We start from the raw sequence: 26,875 nt of genomic DNA on the forward strand, positions 1-26,875 counted from the left end.
TGTTGTAGACACCATATGCTTAATTAGTACACTAACTCCTGTGTTGTAGACAACATGTGCATAATTAGAGTGCAAACCCCTGTGTTGTCAACATGACAACTCACAAGAGTTTGCATACTCCTATGTGAATAAATAATGCATATTAATTTATTTAATATTCACTTGACTATTTTTAAATTAATTTATTAATTTTAAATCTCATGCACTCACTTTATTAAATCCTCTTGTTTTATCTTAATATATTTTAATCACATGCACGCATCACGTGATCTAGAATCTTTTAATAATTTTAATATCTTTTCCACTCTTAAATTTATTTTCAAAACATTAATTGATAAAATATTTATTAACTTAAATAATAATATTATTTAGCACTTATTTAAAAATGAACTCTAAATATTATTATTAAATTAAATAAATAGTATCACATTCCAAATTTAAACTTATAACTTTTATCTTCAAATTTAATTCTTTTATTTAATTAATTTCCCAATTAATTGAATAAAATAAATATTAAAATATCATATTAATTTTCCATTAAATTAAACCATTAATTAAATCTTTTAATTAGGCTTAATTAATAGAAAATTCACCAAGAAAGAGTTCGGCAATGATAACAAAAATGCGACCTAGGGGCAGGCACTACAAAACCTTAGCCAAGGTGTCGCTTTGCCTAGCAGCAAGCATTTGTCTGTTCACATGAGTTGGAATGCATGTCTTAGTTTGAAAGGTCATACTAGATAGGAGTTACCTTAGTGTGTGAATAACTAGAGATGTGTTGGGTCAAAACACCAAAGCTGAGACGATGATAGATCCATCAAATTTTACACCCTCATGTAGGGCAGGGCCACCCTTCAATTGAAGGGTGTGTGGGAAACTATAAAGCTTGTGGTTTTGGGTAAACCACCTAGATGATGTTCTTTCCCCAGAAAATAGTTAGATGCACTTGAAAACACCCAAACATGTTTCAGATCATATTGGGTTCCTTTGTTTTCATTCAATACTTTATTGTTCACCCGTTAATGGATCTATAAGGGTTAAACCTCTTACAAAGTCATCACAAAGTCCTTGGTGCCCACCAAAGGAAGGATGGATCAAAATCAATTTTGACAAGGCCTCTAATGGCCACCAGAGTCCGGCCAATAAAACCTTCCTTGCCGTTGCATCAAGTCCCATGTTAGCTCCTACCAATCCTTCATGGAATTCTTTCAGTACTCCAAGGATTTCTTCTTCCATAACACATCTCCTTAATACCCCATCAGGTCCCATTTGTATAATAATCCTTCAATCAATTGAAATGTGCTGCTTTTGAGCACACTCTTTCTCCTTTCTGCTGCAGGCATTTCTCTCGGAAAGGTAGTTGTTAACAAATATTGCCCAATCTTTTCGTAGCACGGCAATTTGAAATAGGTGTGCATCTGCAATATCTTCATTTACTCCACTGCCAGAAGCTTCTCCTAACTTAATTCTCGATAATTGATCTGCAATTACATGAGTTTTTCCCAGTCAGACTATAATCTTGAAGGTAAATTCTTGCAATAGAATTAACCATCTACTTACTCTTCTTTGGATCACTGGCTTGTTTACCAAGTACATTAGTGCTTGATGGTCAACAAAAAATGTAAAGGGTGTAGCTAGTAAGTAATGTCTAAATTTATGTACGACATAGACCATATCTAAAGCTTCCCTTTCTGTGGTACTATAGTTGCGCTCTGCTTTTGATAGTAACCTACTTGCAAAATACACAAGGTGATCTAGCCCTTCCTTCCCAATTTGTGCCAAAGTGGCGCCCATTGCATAGTTGGATGCATCCACATAGACATGGAATTCTTTATTCTAGTCAAGGTATATGAGGATCGGGGCTCCTACTAGTCTCTTCTTTAATTCTTGGAAATCCTCTTCCTATTCCTTCTCCCAACAAAATTGTTCTCCTTTTCTCGTTAGCTTTTCCAGGGATAGAGAGACTTCGGCAAATCCTTTTATAAACCTCCAGTGGTACCCTACATGCCCCAGGAAAGATTTGACAACTGTTACGTCTAATGGAGCCTCCATATCTAGAATGACCCTAATCTTGTCAGGATCTATCTTCAATCCTTCCTTGCATACGATATGACCAAGAAGTCTACCTTATGGAACCATAAATCTGCATTTTATCGGATTCAGGGCCAGCCTTGCTCTTCGACATCTATCCATGCATTCACCAATAATTCTAAGGTCACACTCCTTCCTATTGTAGATGGACCAGTCATCCAGGAAAGCTTTCAAGTTTCCTACTGACATACTATCAAAGATGTGTAGTATGATTGTTTGGAAAGTAGCTAGTGCATCGCATGGCCCAAACGGTATCCTGTTATAGGCATATACACCATCTTCAACAACAAATGTAGATTTTAGCTTGTCTTCCTCTGCAATACTAATCTAATTATATCCTGAAAATCCGTCCATGAAGGAGTATATTTCATGGTCAGCCACTTCTATGATGCTATCAATAAAGGGAATGGGAAATGGATCTTTTATAGTTACCGCATTCAGACATCTGAAGTCAACACATATCCAAACTTAGTTGTCGTCCTTCTTCAATGATATGACTATAGGAGATACCCATTCACTTGTTTGCACTTTGAATATTATCTTCGTTTCCAGCATTTTTGTGATTTCTTCCTGGACCTTGGTTGCATAGTTTTTATTCATTCTGTAAGGTCATTTCTGTACTGGTCTTGCTCCACGTACCAGTGGTATCTGGTGGACACAATTCCAGGGCCACTCCTTTCAAGTCCCTGTACGTCCAAGCAAAGACATCCTTGTACTCCAGAAAGATTCTGAAAGTTGATGCCTTCAACACTGGGTCCAATCGTCCCCTATCAAAATCTCCTTGGGTTGATCTTCTTCCCCAAGGTTTATAGTCTAAAGTTTGGCCTCCTTGTATTCTGCCTCTTTCTCAAATATGTATGTTAGTGTCCTACTAAGGGTTGTCGTACCCTCTATGTATTCCTTATACCCTTTTGGGTACCTTTCTTCAAACATCGATTCTTGGATTTGCAACATATTACATTCTAGCTGCCAAACTTTATAGTCTCCCATCTGCCAGTGAAAAAATCCATTGAGGGAGCTCATTTCATTTTTTAAGCATTCCCCAAGTCTAAGCACCCCTTCCTCATTTGGTTCCACCCCTTCATGATCTTCTCCCTCTGCTTCTAAATTCGATGCCATGTCCTGACTTACCAACTGGTTCCTCAAGTCTATGGTGTACTTTATGCCCTCTAACTCAATGGATAGAGAGTTTCTTTTCCAATTATGGGTAGCTTTCACCCTAACCAGCCATCCTCTTCCCAGTAAAGCATCATACCCCCTTCTCTCTAATGTAATAACTACAAAATCAAGAAAAAACTGTTGTGTGCCAATTACTACCTTTTATCCTATCAAGGTTCCTATTGACTTAATTTTGTGTTGGTCTGTTCCCACCAGTTGAAATGTAGGTGGCCAGAGTGTGGGTTTCCCTATTGTCTTCCATGTTTCTTCAGATAAGACATTTACGTCAAAACCTCCATCAACAATAGTATTCAAGAGTTTATACCCCAATATTTCCATTTCTACTACAACTGGTGTCCTCCCCATTTCTATAGTGAATAGGGTATTGTTTTCTTTCTCAACCTGTGCTTCTTCGTTCTTATCTTCCTTAGAGGGTATCCCTCTCATACTTGCCCTTTGTGTTAATGCTACCCACAGCTGAGGTAATGTTTCCAGTAAATCAGCAATTTTCACCGAGATGGTGGTCTCCAATACTTGCCTCATGATATTTGGTACACCCCCGTCCGTAGAAAGTTTATCTAGCTTTGCCTTCCCTTCCTCTCGCATGTTGTCTTGAATGTCTTTCCGTACTTCATGAAATCTTCCCTTCTCTGTAGTAGAATCCGGGTAGACCAGTTTCCTGGCTTGCATCCTTGTGATGCCAAGGATTTCACTTTTTGGTTCTTCAATGTCTAAAATATTCACCCCCTTTTGTCTGGGACAATTCGCATTCCTCATGATTGCCCGGTCCACACCATTTACACAAATTCCTCCATTTTGTCCTCCATTTTGATAATATCGTGCAAAATGTCCTCATTTGTTGCACCGCTTACATTGGATCATAGATCTTCCCCTAGAATCGTACTAGATTGCTCGTCGGGGTGTGTTGTTGTCGTTGTTGTTGTCGTTATTATTATTACTCCCTCTTCTATTATTTTTATATCCTCCCAGTGAGGCTTCTGTATTTGTGTTCTTTGGAGAGATGGAGGGTGGTGTGGATTGCTCTCCCTGTGTGAAGAATACTTGTGCATTTTGTGTTTTTAGATTGTAGGGACAATCTTTGATTGCGTGTCCCAACACCTGACAAATCTCACGAAATGCTTTCCTTGGGCATGTAAATTGTATGGCCCTCCTTTTCACAATTTGTACACCATAGCTCCCTCCCTTCTTTTTTTTCTTCCTTACTTCTCGTTACCTCCTTCATTAATCGCCTCATGTCCTTTCTCAGGGCTTGGATGGTTTTGGATTCATCCTCACTTTCTTCTGAACTTTCACTTGCACTTCCATGCCTTCTTGCTTTGGAGGTTTTGTTCTCACTTTCTATGTCCATTGCGCAACTACACGCATCCACAAAGGTTGATGATGGGACTATTTTTATCTTTTTCCTTAAGGACGGTGTCAGTCCTTCAATGAACCACCTTTTCTTCACTCCATCCGTAGGCTTGTTGTCAAGTTTTCCTATCAGTTCCTTTAGCCTTCTATTGTAGGCTTTAACCAATTCATTCTTACCTTGCCTTGTATTATAAATCTTTGTCACTATTCCATCATCATCCCTCAGGAGTCTGAATTCTTCTTCAAAGGTTGTGTGAAGATTATTCCATGTGCTCTTCTTGCCTACCTCCAAATCTGCATACCAGTGGATGGCTATAACTCTTAGTGTGGTCGGAAATGCTTTTAGCCACTCATTAGCATTATTCTCTCCATTAGCTTGCCATATAGTTATGCATGTTTTACAGTGGCAAGCGGGGTCCTCTGAATCGTCCCCAATGAATCTAGGCAATTTTTGTTTGTCCATTGCCATTATGTTGTTTTTTCCTCTTGGTGGGACACCCCCTCCTGACAAGATGCTTCCTCTTTGTGGAACACTTCCTCCTGACGTAACACTTCCTCCCGATGGAGCACTCGTTCCTGACGGAACAACTGGATGGAACACTCCTTCCTGACGAAACACTTCCTCCTGACTGGAAGCTCCCTCTTGACAGACTCGATTCTTGATAGCTCAACCCAAGAGTATCTCCTCCTACGCTTAGGTTTTGTTCCTATCAAAGTTCTTTGCATGCAAGGGTTTTTGGGTTTCTACAGTCTAACTTCTTTCCTAGCGTCTCAGAGATAGCCAAATTGGCTATTCCTTCAATTGTATGTGTGCTGGAGACGTAATGTCGTCAAGGCGACTTCCTTAGTTTCTTCCTCTAGTACCCACCTCAGATATTTATTTGGAATCAGAGGCATGAATTGGTTTAGTGTTTATTTCCCTTCGTAGGATTATCACGCTCTTCTAAGTTGTGTTCTCGTGTCCTTTCAGAAAACTGTTGGAGTACTTGTTGCTTCCTTTGTTCCCTTTATGTCCCAGCGCTTTCTTCCTCAACATGTACCAAGTTTCTTGCCAACAAGTGAGGAATTTGTCCTAGTAGATCGTACACCGCTGGTGGCACCGAAATTTTGCCACATGTCGTGCCCCCGGGAATCATTCTCTTACGGGCTTCCCTTTGCACGTATTGCTCGACAACAACTTCCCAAGTCGTCACCAGATCGCGTGTCAACTAATTTCCTCTAGTTATTTCCTCCTCTTCTCTTTCACTATTTGTTGCTTGTATACGTGTAGGAAGGGTCTTCCCATTACTCCATGTCTTGTCAATGACCTCAGGGCTCGGACTTAGGCAACGATGCCAAAATGTAGAGTGGAAATACACACCAAAGTTCCAAACTCACCAAATACTAATTACCACAGGAACATAGAACATACCTTTTATCATAACAATGGAAATGACGAAGAAATGCTTTATTCATATTCATACCAAAACATGATAATCCAAAGTTCAAATTCCAAAGTCTTATAAGACAGTCGGTTGGTTGGGAGAACCAACCGACACATCCCTTCGCCAACTAACTACCCATCCCAACAAGCATAACTAATGCTGATTACAACATTACTTGATTAACCATTACATGTGGCTTGTAATACACAAAGTTCTATAGTCACACTTGGAGCAAAAAGATTGCCAGATGGAATGAACAATGAAGTGGAATGCTTAGTTGTGGCTGGTGCTATCTTGTTGGCCAAACAAATTGGGGTATGGAAGCTGCATTCGGAAGGTGACTCCCAACTAACGGTGAATGGAATCATCCAACAACAGATGGGTACTTGGTACTTAAACAAACACATTAGGCAGATTACTAATCTTTTGTCGGGCTTTGAAGATTTCAAGGTATCGCATGTTTTGAGAGAAGCCAATATCGTGGCAGATAAACTATCCAATATTGGAGTGAATGGATCACTAGTGGACAAATTTGAACTTTATGAAGATCTTCGTTTTTTGGAATTTGAAAGATCTCTCAACCTAGGCAGCACATGTGGCTCGTGTGGCTATCTTGTCACCTTTAATGAGGATAGCTTTTATATAGATGGAGGCGAGTTGGTGCTCTCCAAGAACATTAGTGATGGCAGGCTTGTGTTAGGCGAGGAGTACTTTAAGGCATGCTCAATCATAATGGTGTACGTCATGAAAAGGCAAGTTGGGACAGCTCACACAAGATTGGTGTATTTTGAGGCATGCCACAACTTTTAAAACTTGTTGTTAGTAGTGGCCTTTTTCATCTTTTAGTGTATATGCATTTGCTCTATGTTTGAGTTGCCCCTGCCACCTATGGAAGCCAACTTTTCATTGGAGACTTCGTGCCAAATCACTGGATTTCCAGGACCCATTTCTGTGCATAGAATAAGAAACAATGAAACATCTTCAAGGTCGACCATGTTGATTTCTACGAAGTTTTGGTGGAGATTCTGGGGGAGAAATTTCTTGATTCCTATCTACATCTAGTAATTTGGACATCTTTTCCTTGTTTCTGGGCTTAGCTCTTAGCTCTTATGGTGGGGACATTGCGGGAGGGAGTTCTTAGGGTGGCCCAAGCTTGCTTAGAACCGAAACGGGCTGGTGGATTTGAAGGGATTGTGAATAGGACGGAGATTGGGGTTGGGATTCACTTGTATCTTGGGTCATGGTGTTTAATTGGGGGTGGAGTTGGAGAACTCTGTTGGTGGTGTCCACTTCCACTAGGCCTAAGGAAAAACAAATGGAGAGTGCTCGGAAGGGCTGGCAGGCTCTGTTGGGTTTCCTGCGAAAAATAGAGGATCGCGTTGCGAAACATGTAGGAACCAGAAAGTTATGCCTGTGAGGTCCTCAGCCCCCTGTGATGGAAATGGTTGGCCTCTGCCACAAAGGCAACTCAATTTCAAGGCTAGGGGTGGGGGTGAGTCCAGTGGTGCTACTCGGATGGAGGGGGAGTTGGTCTGTGGAACAGGTAGCGTGGAATCATCAAAGGTGGTGCTGCTGAGAGTAGTCGGGCAGTTGCAAGTCGAGGCATCTTCGCTAAGTGTGATTTCCAGAACTTTTCTTAGGTGGACACAGCGGGCTGGTTCGCATAACTTGGCCAGGATGGTGGTGTTTGGTGGCCATTTTGTCTCGTGAGGCCCTCTCTGTTTTTGTTTACTTCTGGGTCTAAGCAATGGTCTAGGTGTTAGCTTCTTGTCTATCGGGTTGGGGACAGTGTGAAAATGTAATTGAATATCAGCCAGTTTAGTGGCTTGATTTTGTGGGAAGGATTGTTTCTGTCATTGTAAATAAGCCAAGGTAGTGGCTCGATCCTTTGTTGGTGGGATGAAGCTTTCTCTGGAAATGTACTGAACATTTTTCAAATTAATACAATCAAACATTATCAATCAAAAAAAAACTTTATCTTGCTCAATGTTACAAGTAGAGATAGAGATATAATCTTGTAGAATCTTCCTTAATGCAAAAATTAAACGTTGCATAATTAAAGTTGATCTGCTCTTGTACTTTCTTGATATATAGGAAAAAATTATTATTGCTATCTGCACGGACTATGTTTCCAACAGGTAATGTTGAATTACTTTTCTTGCATGTTAAGTTAGTATGTTTCACTCTCAAAACAATATTCATCATTGTATCAGAATAGTTAAAGGAGGCAGTTAGATCCAAGTGGTGTTATGATGTTGAATTTGTTGAACTCTTGCAAAGGATTTCTTTCATTTTAGCAAGAAGATTGGAGGTCGCATTTGCAGTTGTAATTCTACATGACACATTGTTTTGGGTGGTTCACAAACCTCCAATTTTTCTTTGGGATGCTAGAGTTACATTATTGAGAATGGTTCTGATGGATGATACTTGCAGATTGCTTGAGGCGGGCAGCAATTCTAAAAAGAGAGGACTGCAATGTCCCCATTTTTGGATTCTCTTGCATTGTAAATAAATCTGACCATCTCAATGAGTGTTAGCCTTGTTAGAAGAGTTGCTTGATGTTGCCGAGGAGTTTAGATTGTCTAGAGGATGCATATGTCACTTTCTGAAGTTATTTTCAGCTTCCTGTGTGCTCTCCACTTGGAGAGAGTGCCTATTTATAGTACGTCAACCAATCTGGTCCAATTCTCATCATTCATCATAGGTATCACTCCAATGTAGTCAATTTTCAATTCGATGTTTTTCGACAATTTCAACAACTCTTGAATTAATGAGCTATAATTTTATTTTTTTACAAAGGTTGATAGTTCTATTAAAATAATTTATTGGGCACCTTAGTATAATAGCTCGGTAGAATGAAAATTCAAAGTTTTAAATATTGGATGCTAATGAAAAGGCTTTAGTGCTCAGAATGTTTAAATAATTAAATATATCACTCTTCGTAGATATAAGGCTTATTTAGTTTATATAGTGATTTTATATTATACTTTCTGGAAAGTTCTTAGGATGGTTTAAAAGAAGACTACGGGTCTCGTTTGAAGGATACAGAAGATTTAGAAGCTTGTTTACTTCTCCGTGGAGATTTAGAGATTTCTGCCAATGGTCAAACTCTTATCAATGAAACAAAAATCCCCCATCTTCATCAGAGTTGATGGAGTGCTAAAGGTTTTGAGCAGGGATGAAAACCTTCACTTGTTGGTGTAGATTCAGAGGCAGATCCAAGTAGGGCTTGCATTTGTGCTTACAAGATACTATGGGAATTTTGCATTTTGATTCAACAATTTAGGTCAATTAAAAATTTGTGAATTCTTTTTGAAAGACAAATTTCAAACCTATTGTTTTGCTAAGTTGGAAGACTAATAGCAGACGTGGAGATGCCATTGTGAGAAGAAGAATATTATCACAAACTTGTTGGTTGATGTCACATTATATGTCCTTGTATTTCTTGTGGTTCTCATGGCATGGCATGTAGATTACAGATGAGGACTGAGCTAGTATGTTGCAGGTGTTTGGACAAAGTCTGTTACCCAAGCAACTAGTTTTTGAGGCTTTTTCCCTGAAAACAAGGGGGCGTGGCCATTATATTTATGGTGGTGTGGACTAATAGAGGGAAACTCTATGAAATAGTTACAGATTATTTTATGCCAGGCTCTCCTCCAGTCTATAAATTTGGAACCAAAGACATGGTGTGACAGTTTGCTTTGATAATTAGAAGGTTGCAAGAGTTGGGTGTGTTCAATGAGAGGAAGTCAACTTGTGTATTTTAAGCTTCTGGTATGCCACCTTCCCTTGGAATTTATAGCCGTGTTTGGCGCTCAGAAAAGTGAATCAGAATAAGCATGATAGGTTGGATTCAATTCAGTATATTGTAAGCCAAATATCTATTATTGTTGGACTAATCGTAAATGTATCCCTTCGGGATTTGTGACATGGTTTAACAACCTCATGTGTCTTCTATAAGTCTAGCAGTTGTATCGGGCATTGAGAGGTCGATCTTTTGGTGCAACGGAAACCAACACTCTAAAAACTATTTATATTTGGCCCTATTACTGCTGGAAGTAGTATGTGCATTTGCCAGCATATGAAGGAGTATTGTAAAGAATTGTGCTTGTGATTTGAGGCTTGATTTGAATAAAGGTATGAACTGTGTTCTTCTTCTCTGCTAAGTGTATTAATTGCTATCCAATCTTTGCAGTTGAGCGATTTAGTTTATGCCTTATGGTTCAGTTTTACTCTTACTTGCATATCACGTTACATATTTTTTTAGGCTATCTCTGCAACCAAATCAGAAAACAAATTGAAAACGCACAAACAAAACCGAAACATTCAATTCCTTGATTATAAAAGTTGGAAATTCGGAGCCATTATGATATGGGACATAACAGCCTGAAAATTCTGCACATAAGAATGTATATGAACTGTTTGATCAAATGCCTTTGTAGATAAACTGGAAAGAAATTGCAAAAAATTTGTAGCTATAACAGGGGTGGATATTACAACTTGCCAGAAATTGCAAGAGATTTGTAGCTACAACAGGGGTGGATATTATCATATTACAACTCGCCAGTTGATCTGAGGGAGCTATGCCCTACAATCTACTGCCATATTAGCCTCCATCTTTTGAAAGGGAACAATACTGACAACATGACAAGTTATCACACAATGGATCAATGGAAGGTTAAGTATTGCTTTCAAAAAGACTCGGAAGTGAGAGAAGACCATTGTGCATTGCACAAGTTAAGCTTTCAAATGGAAATGCGTCTTTGTGATGCAAATAATGCTTCTGATGGGGCTAATCACCCACATTAAAACACACATAAAAGACATCACTTAAATAAAATTAACCAAGAAATACAAGTCAACATGTCAACACAAAATGATCAAGCAATGATACCAAAGGCTTAAGACATTGAATTTTTTAAGGTTTTTGGCAGGGTTTAATCAAAGAAACTCTAATTCACATTAACAATATAGTCCCAAAACATGACAACAAATGATTTTTTTACCAAGATTTGGTAAGGTGGCCAACACAGTGAATATAAATAAGTGCTCAACAATGTATCATGTTTAGATAGCCAAAATACATATAAATGTCTAGAATAAATAAATATTGAAATAGCCATTAGATTTCAGGCCTACATGAAATGCTTCAAAATGCAAGTCATTTTCATTCATGCCATGTGACACTACTTGAGATTTTGATGTTGGCTTTATTCTAGAATCAAGTGCATGTTAGTTTTTAGTTTTGACATAAACACAATAGCAAATTTATAAAAGTCACTCTCGTTCCATTTTCTCAATTGAGGATCCAGGTCTGATATGAATGCCCCCAAACTTTCACAAGCGCAAATCATTGCCTCCAAATGTGTAATGTCCCTTTCTTTGGGACATTAGAAATTTAAAAGCCAACTTTAAAAATATTTTAAATGACTTTATTGGAGCTTATTGCAGATTGATAAAAGTCATTTTGATATTTAAGAGTTTCAGTAAGGGACAAAAAAGACAAAACAAAGAGATAGGCAGGGGAAATTGACGAGTAACTGCATTTGGCTTTAAGAGGAGAAGTCTAGATTCATTTTAGGCATGCTTGGATAATGTTTGATTACTTCTCTTGGAGAATGGGGAAGCTCATCTTTCAACTAATTTGAGGACAGAAACCCTCGAGCTTCGAGGCAATGGACGGAAACCCATTGTCTACCAAAGATATCACATGGGTATCTCACTTGAGCTTAAAATTTTTATTTCATATTATCCAATCTGACTATAGTTTTCTGTGTTTATGATTAGATCTTGTTATTATACAGTTGAAGATTGAAATGCAATAATATTTCTGAGACTATTTAAATCTAGGTATTCTCTTGTATTTTGCTGGTTGATTTTAAATATATTGCATGAAATCATATGTTTAAATTTCTATGATACATTTTGAGAAATTTGGGGCAAGATGTCCATTGGGGATATAATGTGGCCTTCTCCAAGAGAAGTTTTGCATTATTAAGTCCACTTACATAGGGAAAAATCAATCTTCTATCTTCTGTAAAGAAGATCTGTGTTCAAACACAATTGTTGCTTGAGATTAAATGTGCAAAATTAATCATGCATTACACTATTTCTTCCATCGAGGATAAGTTGCTTTATGCATAGCTTGAGGTTATTATGTTCAGAGCTTTTTTTACCAAAAAAAAAAAAAATTATTTTGTGAAGCAAGGTTGAAACAATTTTTCCCTCTTCAAATAAGTAATCTTCAGTCCAAGGTTAAAGTAAGTAAAACTTTCTTCTGTCTAAAAAATTTTGTCTTGGCAAGACTGGGTTATGGCTGTTAATTTACCATCACTTGATTTAATTATCTCCAACAAAATGGACAATTTATTTGTTGTTTCCTGATTGATTTTGCTCTATTTTTGTTTAGTTTTGAGCTGGCTTAGTTCAAGGTTCAAATACAATTCAATTTTTAATAGCTTTGCAAATTTAAAAGTATAGTGTTCAAGAAGATCTCCAATTAGGGATACACAATAGTTACCTTCCAAGGCACTCCTCACCCACCAAGGATTTCACCTAATTGTGAGAATAACTACCCTACACAAATTCCCAGAAGCAGAGCTATTGTCTATGGGCCTGCATTATAGTAATTTAAATGATATTTGCCAGAATGCTGCCAAGGTCCAGTAACTTTCATGCAAGCTGGTGGAAGAGGAATGTATTCCTCTTACAAGATGAGCATTATCCAGTCTGCATATGCTTTTACCCTACAACTTTCCCACCACATACCATACTACTGGGAACAGACATATCTATATTGTGTTCCCCAGGGATGCATCCCCAGCCTTAAAACCCCTATCCCTGTACCCCAGTGATACTTTAGGTACAGTGGGATGGCAGGGCCCAAACATGTTGAAAATTCAGCAATGTTTCCAAAATACATTGCATGAACAACAAATGCTGCAAGAACATTTAGCTATTCCCAAGGTGGCCAGGGAGGTCTCAGACATCCCTGATGGCAAGGCTTTTTAAAATGTTTTAAAATTTAAAAATACAAAAACATATCCTTTGTGTCATTAATAAATACTGTTTGAAAACTCCCTCGTGCATCTGAGGAACTTATAACCTGTTAAGTGTTACAAAACTATTGAAAATGCTGTTTTAACAGTCTTTCACAAATCCGAATTCCTTATATAATTTACATAGTTAGCTATGAATCTGAATCATGATATATTTACAATTGTTATTCTAATAATTGCTGTCATCACTGTTGTCATGATTTAGATAAAATGAAATGGAAAATTTTAATGACATCCACAAGAACAGATACTCTATGGGTTCCAAGATTGAAAAAAGCACAATTTATCCAAAAGATCCAACCAATAAACCCCAGCCACAACTTCCGAGTGACCGCTATTCTTTTCTGATCATGGTTCTTCTGCTGTGAGTTTTAACAAAGTCATCAGGCAATTTTGCAATTCATTCCACCTTGAAGACCATTATCAGAGACTCAACTTTTAAAATATCAAAGCACTACATGATGTAATGTTATTTTGTTTCCACCCACCTTGAAGTCAAGAGATGACAAACCCTGTCAGCTCGTTCCTCTTTAGGTGTTTTCCACTTGCCCCTAAGATGGCACAAGCTAGTTCTTACTATTAGCATTTTAACTTTCCATTTTAAATCCACCTTATATAGTATTTCTGTTCAAGGTCGCATGCGGGATTGAAATGTTCGAACACTATTCCATTTTTTCCTGAGATGCTTTGTTTACAACACTGTTTTGACTTTCTCTCACATACCTTTTGCTTTCTGCATTTACATTTGAGCAATCTTGCAGATCGATTTTCCATCCATTTAGCCACTTCATATTTTATTTCATGCAAGCGTTTTTTTTTTTAATTCATCAGTCAGAAAGCTACACGGAAACTTGAGATCCTATAACGTTGGTATTTGCAAGTAAAATATCATGAACAGTGTCTGAATTATCCATTGATTTCAACGAAATGAAACTAATCGTACAAGGGGAAATACTAACTCGGCCTGGTAGAACTTTAATACAAAACATGTATATTGGAATATTCTATAACCAAAATTCAAAGATAAGAAGCAAGTTAAGATGTTTTGAGGACAATTTAAAATTTGGTGAGAAATTCAAGCAGATAAAAATTTTAGGGGAGGCTAGAATGAACAACCTGCTCAACATCATCTCGGTCAAAATCCTCTCTTGCCTGGGTGCCATACACTCCTGCTCCCTCTGCACTTTTACCAAATTTAAACCAACATGTTACCCTTCTGCAATGAGACTTCATAATTCTTAGACCTGCTTTCCTGCTGTCGCATCTGCCCAATGATTTTTGGCCCAAGAAAGACGAAGTAAAGTGCAGGGAAGCATTGATATTGTGAGAAGAGCGAGCGGCGCAAATATTCGAAGGACACCAGCCGAGAAAGGGAGCAGGGCAAGCCATATCCACTTCTTATCACTTCAACTCAGCGTTGATTATACTGTGACGAGTGAGATAATTAGAAATTATGATGTGTGTTTTTTTAAGGAATATTATGTTGAGCAATAGAGGGAGTGTATTTAAGGAGGGAGAGGTGTGGGGGCTTGCACTAAGCAAGACTTGATTTCTGTGGGCTCTTTGTGAGTCTTTCAACTTCACCAATAGACTAAACACCTTTTGACTAATTATAGAGTATTCAATTTTACATTAGATTTTTTGTTTTTTTTAAGGAAAAATAGACATGTTTTTCTTTTAAAAAATTTTATTTTATTTTAGATTTTTATTTAAATTAATTGCTTTTTTATATTAGATTTGATTTCAAATATCACATTTTTTTTTTTTTTTTTAATTTGTACATTTAATTTAATTGAGTGTAATATTTTTTAATTTTTAAAGATAATAGACTTTGTTTTTTCCCCTAGTTCTATATATGTTCTATATATATTAACCTTAAGATATATGTGCTAGTATGTCTATAGAAATCTGTATATAAAAATTAGTAATTATAATATTTTTAAAAATAAATCAAACAATCTTTGAAGACTAGAAATTTGGAAAGAGAGAGTTTGTGTAAATGTGAATAAAGATCAAATTTTTATGATTGTTAGTCTTAACTAATGAATTTTTTTATCAATCTTTACCAATTAAATTTAAGTAAATTTAACTCATTGTGTGAAAAAAATCATATTTTCTATAGTTCACATGTAGTCCAAAATTTTAGTTATTGTACTTGTCGCTTTTTCCATATTGCAATATTTTGAGAGAAAGAAGATAGATTTCATTATTTTAAAACTTGACAAATAGAAAAATTCGATTTCATTTAAATATTTAAAGATAGATTTCATTATTTTAAAACTTAACAAAGTCTAAAAAACAATAATCTCAACTATTATTAGAATTCGCTAGAGTGTTGGTTTCTAGTCTGTGTTGGTTTGTCGGTTCTGTTTATTTTGTTGTTTCCATCTTTTTGTATTAAACTCTAGGTTCCAAGTCCTTATAAAACCTGAGTTTGCTTCTGTTTGTTTACTCTAGTGGTTTGAGGTCCATGTAAAACTTGGTTTTTTAATGTTTTGTGGTGAACTTCATGTTTTGGGTCCTTGTAAAACCTAGTGATGCTTCATATTTATCTTCAGCTTTTGTAAAGGGTTTTGGGTCCCTTCAAAACCTGTTTTTGCATCCATCTAAACAATAATCTCAACTAAAACAAAATTTTAGCATGAAAATAAACTTGTAAATAATCATGTATATTGCATATATTAATAATATTTTAAATTGTATTTGTAACTCAAAGTTACAATATACTATTAAATTAATATGTCAAATTTATTTAATTTATTTGAAATTTGAGACTTGAAATTTGAAATTATTCTATGACTTCTTAACCTATGTGAAGATGACAACCATCAACAAATTAACAAAATTGAATGTGAAAATGTATAGATAACTATTTTATTATAAGTTTGAATGCGGCCTTCAAGCAATTCCTTAAAACTAATGAAGAGGAGAAAAAGCTAGAGAAGAATAGCAATTTCTATGACCTGAGCTAGATTAAGGTAATCTGGAGGGATGTTTTATCGTGCATTCCTGAGTATTTTATCCTTGATGGTAGAGCCAAGAGAGTCCACAAGTTCCATTTTGTGTTCCTAAATCATTTTATGTATTAAGATAAAATATCTTTCCCATTTTATTTGAAGTACTCTTTGATTCAAAGTCTCCAAGCCCATAGGAAGAAGTAGTCACATCCTATGCTCCATAAGGGCTTAATCTTACTTATTGAAAAGTATTGTAAAAGCAAGGTTGTTAAACCCTCTCTGATTATGGAGAAAAAGCAAAAAGTGACTGGTAATGAACCTTACTCAAAGAAAATGGTTAAAAGTGAGGAAGGCACTAGTGATAGTAAGAGTACCAAAAAGGGTAACAAATGGGAGATTAAAAAGAAAAATGTAAAGGAAGTGATAGATTCTTAGAATTTTGTTGAGGATGATAATAAAATGGAAATGGGGGACCTCAGCTCGAACTTGGAAGGTTATTCTAGGATCAAGGGCATGTCAACTGGTAAGGATCATGTGGAGGGTAGTAGAGATAAGAAAACTAAATCTAATGCAGGGTCTGAAGCTTTAGGAGATGATGAAGGGAAACAAAGTGTTTTCATGTCCCCTCCTAAAAGGAATTCCAACAAGGAGAAAATGGATATGGATACAGAAAAGAATAACGAGGATAAAGTCCTTTTCATGAAAGAGCATAGCTTGAGTAAGGAGAATAACGAGGAGCTTAATGAGAAGCAGGATGCAAACACCAACATCTAGGTAAATATAGAAAGTAAGGATACTACCATTGACACTATGATTTGGACTGATGAAGGGTGTAGAGATGAGTCTGACCAAGCGAAGTTATCTTTCCTTCATACTACCAAGTTAAAAGCAGAGGCAACCCTTCAAGGTGACTCATGGCTCTACAATGAGATCATGGTGCTCAAGAAAAAAGTTGGGGTCATTTAGAAAGAGCTGGACCATGAACGTGCTATGAGAGCCCATTTGGAAAGACAAGTTGGAAACATCCCTGACAAACTTAAGGAGTGTGAGTTGGAACTCTGTCAATTAATAAAGGATGGCAGGCAGAGAATGGAGCAAGTTACTTCTAGTTTGTGTGTTGCGGTGGCCAATCTAAGCAAGAAAAGCAATGAGGAGAATATGTCTCCAGATATAGTTAGGTGAGGAGTCCAGGAGGGCCAAGTAAGAGAATGAGGTAGAGTATGAGGAAAAATATTATTAAAGCTCTTGAGGTTCCTGATTCTGCCATGGTTGATATAATCTAGAGTACTGCAGAAGTAGGCAAGGAGGTGGAGAAGATCATTAAAGAGCTATTGTAAGTGTTGGTTGCGATTGTTGGTGTGTAGGTTGTTTGTCTATGTGGTTTTGTTGGTTCTATTTTTTATTTTCCAACTTTTGTTTAAACTTTAGGTTCCAAGTCCTCGTAAAACTTGGATTTGTTTGGTTTAGATTTGTGGTTTCAGGTCCTTATAGGACCTAGTAGTACTTAATGTTGATCTTTTGCTTTTGTTAAGGGGTTTTGAGTCCCTTCTACACCTATTTTTACCTTAATCTAAAACTATTTTATTATAAGTTTGATTAAATATAGAGTATTATTATTACTATTATACTTGATATTTTCTAAATAGTTAAATTTTTTATATTAAATATCATTAGTTTTGTGTTATAATGTAATTCTCTACTAGGAAACCCAAGAGAAATTAACCTATAAAGATGCTAAGTTTGCTAAACAATTTTATTTTTAAGATTAACATACAAGAGATAATAATGCATAAGTAATAGCTCAAATACACATCGCATACACATGTAAGAAAAGTAATAATAGTTACATCTCTTGAGGGTTCCATGATGTTGAATCACACATAAGTTTTATTAAATTAAAGTTTGATTAATTAAACAAAGTCTATGTCATAGAATAACCACATGTACAAAATCATATGAAGAAATATACAAGTACATAAGATGCATACTCATATGTTGCACATGTCACAAGGTATGAAATGCTAAAACAATATACATCATGATAAGATACAAAATCACATAGGATCTCAATTAACTGAAGAATAAATTCCAAATATGACCATACAACCAAGTCATAGGATAAGAAGAATGAATAATCTACAACAAGGTACAACCAGCATTGGTATCCAACTATTGGATCTCAATGGAAAAAGTATCACTGCCACCTAACCTCAAGGAACCTAAGTGGCCCCACTCCTAGTGTGTTGAGGAGATAATCTCAAGTCCCAAATAGATAGCAGTCCATTAGTCATAACAAGAATCTAAGTCAAGGAGTCATGATAGCAATATATCTCAAAGGTAGTAAGTACACAAGAAGACATCTAATCCCAAAGGCAAATAAGACACATAAGAAACTTAATGTGCATATGGGAAAGTGTCATCATATGAGTCAACTCCAAGGTTACCCTGGCAATTTCACAGGACCGTGACTCCTTAGTGACTCTATGAGGCATCAATATCATTTCTTATATACAAGGAATACTAACAAGGCAAGGTCGCAACCAAGCATCCTCTCTACTCCCATCCTAACCTGTACTAGCACTCGAGGCATGAGCGAGGTAACAAACTAACTTTTATTAATTCATTTTAAACCCATTAATGAAAATGTTATCACTTATTAAGACTACTTACAATGAGTTACCCTAGTAGGCTCTTTGAAGCTTTGGCCCCCATCGCAAGTCACTTCTTGACATACATATAGATAACCTACCCTCAACTCATAGAAATGCATCTCATAAAATCATGATAGCACATCAGTTCTACATGCACAACTGAAATCACAAATAGATTATAGATCAGACCTCAAAATTTATATCAAGATAATTACCGCACATGAGCTAGCATAGAAATATTGGTTCCCAACATAGAAATTCCTATTTCACAGTTACTAAACAAAAATGTGATTTCAATAAACTACGTTTTAATAAAAGCATGATAATGTAAATTATTATTTACTCTAGGAAAAGAAATAATAATAATATCTTAGTACATTAAAGAAATTACTCTTTATAGAAAATCACTAGATATTTAAATATTTCATAAAACACAAATTTAATACTATTTGAGATTAAAATAGTAAAATTAATTTTTTATTAAATTTTAAATTTAATTAAATTTAATTTACTAATAAATTATTTTTTAAGTTTTATTTTTTTTTAACACGCAGGAGGCCAAAGCCATATATTAAATATAATAATGAATACAACCAACTCATGAGGCACTGAGAGGACAAAGTTGGGTAATAGTCCTTTAGTTTTTCCTAATTTCAAAAAAAGTGTCTTTTAATCCACCTCCAATGTCGTAAAGTTTACTGCATTCTTTAAGAAGAACATCTCTTCTATTTTAATTGACCTAAAACTTCACATAAAACCAACCAATAGGCAACTCCATATTTCTTTATTAAAGGTTAGAAAAAACTAAAAATATTAATGCAATGAAATTAGAAAAAACAAAACACCTTAGGAAGCCATCAAAGAAAGATATAAGTGCATTAAAACCATAACGCAGGTAAGAAATGGAACACAAAAGGAGCATTGAATCCATAAAGTAGAGTTCCAATACTGATAAAATAATAGCATTCATAGAGCAGACTAATCTAATCTTTATCTATGTCTTTTGTCCAAAATGCCAAGAAGACAAGAAATAAAATGGCAAAAGAGGTTAAGATAAGGAAGAGAGGGGAAAAAAATTAATCTGCCTGTATCTAAATAGGCAATGGTGGATCCTCTACCTATGAGACTTCTTCATCCTCCAAAATCAGGAGTTCCAAACATTCCAAGCTTACTTAATTCTCATTTTTGCAAGCTCCAATGCATTCCTCAGCCACATACTCTTCTAACCAACTACTAATTCTTGTTCTTTTAAATGCAAATAAGGAAAACAAGACAATGATTAAACATTAGTCGCTAGGAAGGCAGTCATCCCCATGTTAGCTAACTCATTTGCTCCCTTATTACCTTCCTGGTAGATATGGTTGAAAATTATTCTATCAAAATATTTCCAAAGTTCTAAAGGTATAGCCAATTTTGCATCTATCCTCCAATTGGGAAGGGGTCTCTTTCTAAGATCATTAATTATGATTGTGGAATCTCCCTCAATTTCTAAATTTTTAATATTCATTGTTTTACATAATTCAAGGCCTTCCACTAGAGAAGAGATCTTTGCCCATTTGTTTGTGGTGTTACCAATATGTGTGAAAATGTTATCCACTTCTTCCCCCATATCATTATGGATGCAGCATCCTACGCCTGCTTGGTCAGGATTTCCTCTTGAGGCTCCATCAAAGTTAAAGCTTGAATTAACCATCTTCTAAAGCCTACCATCTTTCGAAGCTTGCCAAATGCATTCCAATCTTTTTAATTTACCTAGAGACTCCCCTTTACCCAGAAAGGGAGGAATTTTCAAACCTATCCATCTTCCTCTCATCATTTCAGCCCAATGAGACATCTTGGCATGTTTGATGTGAGAATTAAGCAATATATTGTTTGTTAATTCAATAATAAAGACTTCAATCTTGCACTTAAATTAAAAAATTTAATTGAATTTAAATATACTAAATTATAAAATAAATTAAAATAAATTATTTATATATATATGAACTAAGTTTTAATTTTTTAAAACTTTTTTTTGAAAAAAATAATTTATTAATAAATAACCCCAGACCCACGACGTGCCAAGGGCATGTGTTGCACTATCCAAGGCAACATCATCACTTGCAGCGCATGACCCTATGCCATTAGGAATAAGGAGGAAGAAAGAGGGACGGGGTGATGGTGGCTCAACCCCTCCAAACATTTTTTTTAAAGTTTAAATATATAAAAAAATCATCATTTTCAAAAAAAACTAGTCACCATAATTGCAAGTAAAAATAAATATGATTACCATTATAATATTTTATTACCGTGGTAATTTATATGTGTATATTTATTTTTGTTTTACATTTCAATAATAGATCTAGTGGAGGAATGATGCTTAACCAATTTGAATTTTCTTAACAGTAATCTTTTCTCAATTTTTTAACCTAAGGTCACAAATTTATTTTCAAGTTCTTATTTCTCCACAATGGATTTCAATCCTATTTTCACAAATGTTTCAATAACGAAGAACAATTATTTTTCAAACAAGGGTTTTCAATTTTTCAACCAAATTTATGATAACTATTTCAATGTGAATTTTCATAGATCTACCACTATAAATTTTCATTCTTGCAAGCACAAAGAAGACATGATTCCTTTGTGCTTACAAAAATCTCATCTCCAAAAGCCCACAAAAAATTTGTATCTTTCAATTTCAAAGTCGCTCCTCCAAATCCATGTGTAGAGAAATGAGCTAAACTCCTCTAATAAGGCCTCTAACCCTAGTTAAGGTTTCTATTTTATAAATGGTCTCTCACTTAATTACTTTTCTAATTATTTTATTTAATTATTTCTTTTATGCACACTTAGTGCATTTAATTTAAAATAATTTATTTATTATTCTCACTTGTTTTAATTTAACACGATGTTTTTAGAGAATAGTATTATTATTTTAACTCCAATTAATATTTGAATCTCATTATTTAAAAACAACTTTTAAATTTATAATAATGTCAAATTAAATAATTATAATTACGCCAACTTTAACTTTAATTCTCTTGGCTAACTAATTACACTTGAAGACACAAAATACACCACATACTCAAACAAAAACTTGACAAAAAGGCAAAGCATACAAATCCAAGTCAAGGCTTAAGTTCTCAAATTCACATCACCTTGCTAAATTTGGAAGGGTAGAGAAAATAGATACTTGTCCTTCACTACAAGACAAAATAAGCTCAAATTTTGGATTTGAACTTGTAAACTATCTCCTTTATTTTACAATTGAGATACTATGATAAGTCACACTCATCCTAGCAATTTAGGGAAGTCAATGCATAGTACCTACAATCTACATAAAAGTAGAGCATGTACACACACACACACACACACACACACACACACAGAGAGAGAGAGAGAGAGAGAGAGAGAGAGAGAGAGAGAGAGTAAACATGCAATGATGGGGAGTGATACGTTGTGTAGATCCTGACTCACATGTGACTGTGACTCCCTCCCTCAACCACATCAAGTACATCAAACAGAAGTAAAAATAGACATGTATACCATACACATGCAAGTATGGGGTAGGTATCCACAATCTATCTAAAACATCATTATGAACATAGTTATAATCATTCTATAAAAGAATTTAAAAAATCATCACATGAATAAATATGAATCAAAATAACACATGAAATATCTCAAGTATAAAGTAGCTCATCAAATATATGATCAAATCATGAAAGTAGTATCAACCAACTAAGTAACCAAGTACCACTAAATCAAATAACATAACATGAAAATTGGCCTAAAAGAATTTGGTAATATGACATAAAGATAACTAGGAGTAGGTACTATATCACCCCCCTAGAATTAAGCTTACTCTTGGAAGCCTACAAGAAATATAAAACTTGAGAACTCAATGTGTGGGTCTCATTGGACCTATTGAGCTATCATTTTGCACAATGCTTAACGACAAGAATCCTTTCGAACTCCTTTCTTGAAAAGCTAATTTGGGATCAACTCCAAGGTTTCAAGTGACCTTGAAACCTACTGAAATCTGCTCAGTAGAAGATAAATGTGAGTGTTCACGAGGAGCCTTTTTTGGTTTGACCAATTTCGGATACGATTTTGAACTTTCCTGCTATCTCAAAAAAAAAGTATCCACAAAAAAAAAATAATAATAACAATAAATCAATAAATAAATAAATCATATTTTTATATTTATAATGAATGCAATTTTAACTATGCAACTATACAAATTCCTAAATTAACCAAGTGTTTGTAAAGACAAATAACAAAGATAAGTAACAAGAAGTTTAAGCAAATGACTTGAAAAGTAAATCTCTAATGGACATAAGTCACAGAAACAACACGTCTGTGAGTTAATCCTTTGAAAAGATTGGTAGGCAACCAATGAAAATGGGAGTAGCACTTCCTTAATTCCACTGATGCAATCATCGATGAGAATTTAGTAATTGTAAGATGTTTCACTTCTCGTTAGATCACCAAGCCACAAAAAGTGTGCTCACGCGAGACAAAAAGCTATATATGAACAATAGGTGATCTCTTCTCCAACTAAGTATGCCAGTAAAATTTGTAAACACGTAGAAAACACTAGAATTAAAATATCTCTCAATCAAAATAACACAACAAAACCATTGGCTCCATTACACTCCATGAACATACATCCATGAAATAAAACACACTCTAGCAATAATAACTACACTCAAAATGAAAGCACTAATAAAATATATTATTGCATCAAAATAACGGCCTGGAATACATATTTAATTTCTCAATTTATAGGAATCATCTCCTCAATTTGTGTTGAGAGTGAGAGATTCCTTCATGCAAATATATGCTTAAAACTAATAAAACAAATCTAATTATGTTCAAACTGACTCTCTAAATGGTGTTAAGTAAGACTCCACCCTTTTTTATATTAATTAATGGGTGCATGAGCCTTTACATGACTTTAAAACAAAGAAAGAAGAAGTAGATAAGAAGAAGGAAGCTGTCAGATGATGTAGGAGTCTCTGGAGATGCCAAAAATAGAAGCTCAACCTTCTTTGAATGTTTGTAGGAGTTAAACTGCTGTCAAAATGCATTTTCAGTGCATGGAAAGCTCTAAATTTGGAATTGGCAGTTAAGTGTCGGTGCACCTCTAACTTCTTCAAAAAAATTCGGCACACCCTTAGAGAAGTGCACCTTTGGAGAAGCACACCTTAGAGACAAGGCCAAAAAATGCAAAATTTTTCCAAGCGCCAAAACTGAAATTCTAGCTTCTAGGTTTTCTTCCCCTTTATACTAGAGGTATGTCTAGATTTTTGTTCTTGAATTTCTCTATGATCTCCATCACTTGGTTTGCATCCAAAAAATCCAAGAATCATACTTATCCTTTACTATTTGCTAGTAGTTGCCCACTTCTATGTGAGTCTCTACAAAGTCTTCTAGCTTTACATCCAATTCTAGCAATGCCTCCTCTATCTTAAATGCTTGTCTAATGTCTTCATTAGTCAAAGCTTCTTCAAACATCTTCCAAAACTAATTGACAAATGTTTTCATAGACAAGATTTTATCCCTTGACACATCTTCAAAATTGTCAAGGCAAGCATCACTATAATACTTCTCAGCTTCTAAAATTTGCTCTTGGGTTTGATCCTTGAGCTTATGAATATCTACATGTAATGTCTCCATTACTTTATTAACAATAGCAATCTTCTCGATCCAATCATCTATCTTATCCAATTCATCTCCCATATATACATCCATGAGCATATGATACCTCTGGCTTTTTATTGATTGTAATGCTTGAAGGTCTTTACCCTAGGTATGTACCTTGTCCATTAATCCAAAATCTTGGTTCAGTATAGCAACCAACTTATCTGCACTAATTTGCATATGGTGCAATAGTTTAAGGTTTTCCTATATTATTTGCATACCTTTTTCCTCAAAAATTTCCCACGATTGTTGACATGCATTCAAAAATGAATCCAATTGTATACCTGCCTTCTCCTTCCTATCAAGTGTCACACCTAGAGTCACCTCAGGATTCTCGGGGTCCAAAGGACCAACCACTTCATGAAAATAGCCTCTTAGAAGCTCATTCTACTTTTGGAGCCTTATCAATTCAGACTCATCTTGTTCCAAGTGGTTAAACACTTCCTTAATTCTTGTAGTCACCAACAATTTAACAACATCCACAATGGGATTTCCCAACAATACCTCTTTAACTTGATAATCTTTCAAGGTTGGATCTTCAATATCTACATGTAGAGGAGGGATGGAAATATGAGTGAACAAGTCTTGATTTTGGTTCTTCATAATAAAGGCCAATGTTTGCACATCACCAGCTCAAGTTTCTTGAGGGCTTTAACTAATTCTTTTGTTCCCTCATCCACACCACAATATAGTTTCCTTTTATGCCTAACCATCACCTCTTTCTTCAACCATCTTGGAGTAGTTCCCATTAGAGATATATACTTAATTTAAGTGGGGGTTTGCACCCAGACCCTTTCTCTTATTACTCCTCTCTAGAGTCTTCTCTATCCGTGAGAGATCTACATTAGGCATCCTTATGTATGCTGAGTCCAAACTCCTCACCTCTATATCTTGAGAAGTTTTTTAAGGTTCTTCATATATTTCCCCCTCTTCTGATACTTCATCAATGGGTCTTTTATATGGCTCTTCTTCCTACCTAGCTTGTACTTTCTCTTCATTAAGGAGGGAGAGGAGTGGTCAAAACTCTATACAAGAAAGATAAATCTTGACTTGGTGATGGTGGGGCACCTAGAGGTCCTTGTTGAAAAGGTGGCGATTGACTCCAATCTTTTTGTAAAGGCTAATTCATTGGTGTATCCCTTATCTTGTTACCTATGAGTTTAGTATCTATGAACATGAAAACAAAATACGACATTTTAAAGACATCAATGCCTTGACCCTCTTGTTCATCAATCCACTATTGTTGCTCATCCTCTGAAGTTGTAACCTTAATAGGTTGTGTGAGAATAGATGGCGACATTACAATGGAACTCCTTCTCTATTCTGACTTAGTAGCCCTAGCCAGATGAGTCCTCTGACTCAAGGGAATGTTATCCTCTTCATCTTCTTCATCCTCTTAAGGAATGGTTTCTAGGACTCAAGGAATAAGAATAACCTTTCTTTGTGCTTTTTGTCTTCTAATCCTTTTTATTAGAGTTTTAGTCTTAGCTCTTTTAGGAGCTTATGGAGAGGCTTCTTCCTCTTGAACATGTAAGGACACCTCTTGTGATTCTTGTTTAGGTCCTTGTACCTGATCTAGTGGTGGCACTTGTGGATTATCCTGAGTTTGAGCGGCTTCTACATTTTCGGGCTCTTGGTTCTCAGGTGCTTGAGTTGCTTCCTGGGCTTAAGTCCCTTCAAATTCGAGCTCAACTTGCTAAGAAGAATTTCTTTTTCTTTTATTCTTTCCCTTTTTTTCTTTAAAGTATCCAACTTCCCTATCATGTTGATACACTATTTTTAGCCTAATTGGAGATTGGGTTGTGAACGTTGGTACTGTAACTTTCGCCCCTCTTCCCTTTACTGGGCAAGTTGTGGCTTGGAAGATTACTGTTTTAGGAACCAGGTCCAACTTGAATGGCCTCTTAATCCATTCCCTGGCTAATTAGATGATATGCCTTGCCCTATAATTGATATCTTCATTTTCTTCTCTATCAATTTCTACATTCATGATCAACTAATCACATATCTTATCCCAATTATATAGGGGATCCAAGACATCTAAAGTGTCTTATTGAACAACCTTCAATGGGACCTTTATTTTCAAGGCACTACCTACCAAATAAAGAGTCATCCTATAATAATTTGCATGTCATAGTCATCTACTGCATTCATCTAATGGTCCTCCATGGCATCTTCATGTTTAAATTATTTTCCTACCAAGTATCGAACTCTACCAATATTGTCAAAACATGGATGAGGAGAGTTATAGTCCTCCAAGGGATATTGATCCCATTCTGAATCAAAACTCATGATATCTTGCTTCTGCTTGAATCCAAATGGACCTATGGTGATGGACCAAAACTAGGTCTTCTTATGTTGTTTCCTCACTCTATCATATGCAAATGAGAGTTGTCTCACAATCTCTATTAAAATGAGCCTATCTGATGAATATCTCAGGAGTTTTTTTGGATTCATAGTTGTGCTTGCTACCCTTAAGT

The 26,875-nt window shown here is 35.7% G+C and overlaps 1 protein-coding gene across 1 annotated transcript in view; it reads right to left on the reverse strand.

The window, feature by feature from the left end:
• Positions 1–14,577, reverse strand: part of GDC1 (Ankyrin repeat family protein) — an 80,735-nt gene extending 66,158 nt beyond the window's left edge. Inside the window, exon 1 of the mRNA XM_089788106.1 lies at positions 14,219–14,577. Within this exon, the coding sequence (XP_089644232.1) occupies positions 14,219–14,491 (273 nt within the window). The 5' untranslated portion in view covers positions 14,492–14,577. The remainder of the gene's footprint in view (positions 1–14,218) is intronic.
• Between the last annotated feature and the right edge of the window lie 12,298 nt (positions 14,578–26,875).

Source organism: Cupressus sempervirens, chromosome 6 (assembly GCF_028749045.1).
Source record: "Cupressus sempervirens isolate cs-2001-9-10 chromosome 6, ASM2874904v1, whole genome shotgun sequence".
Taxonomy (NCBI): Eukaryota; Viridiplantae; Streptophyta; class Pinopsida; order Cupressales; family Cupressaceae; genus Cupressus; species Cupressus sempervirens.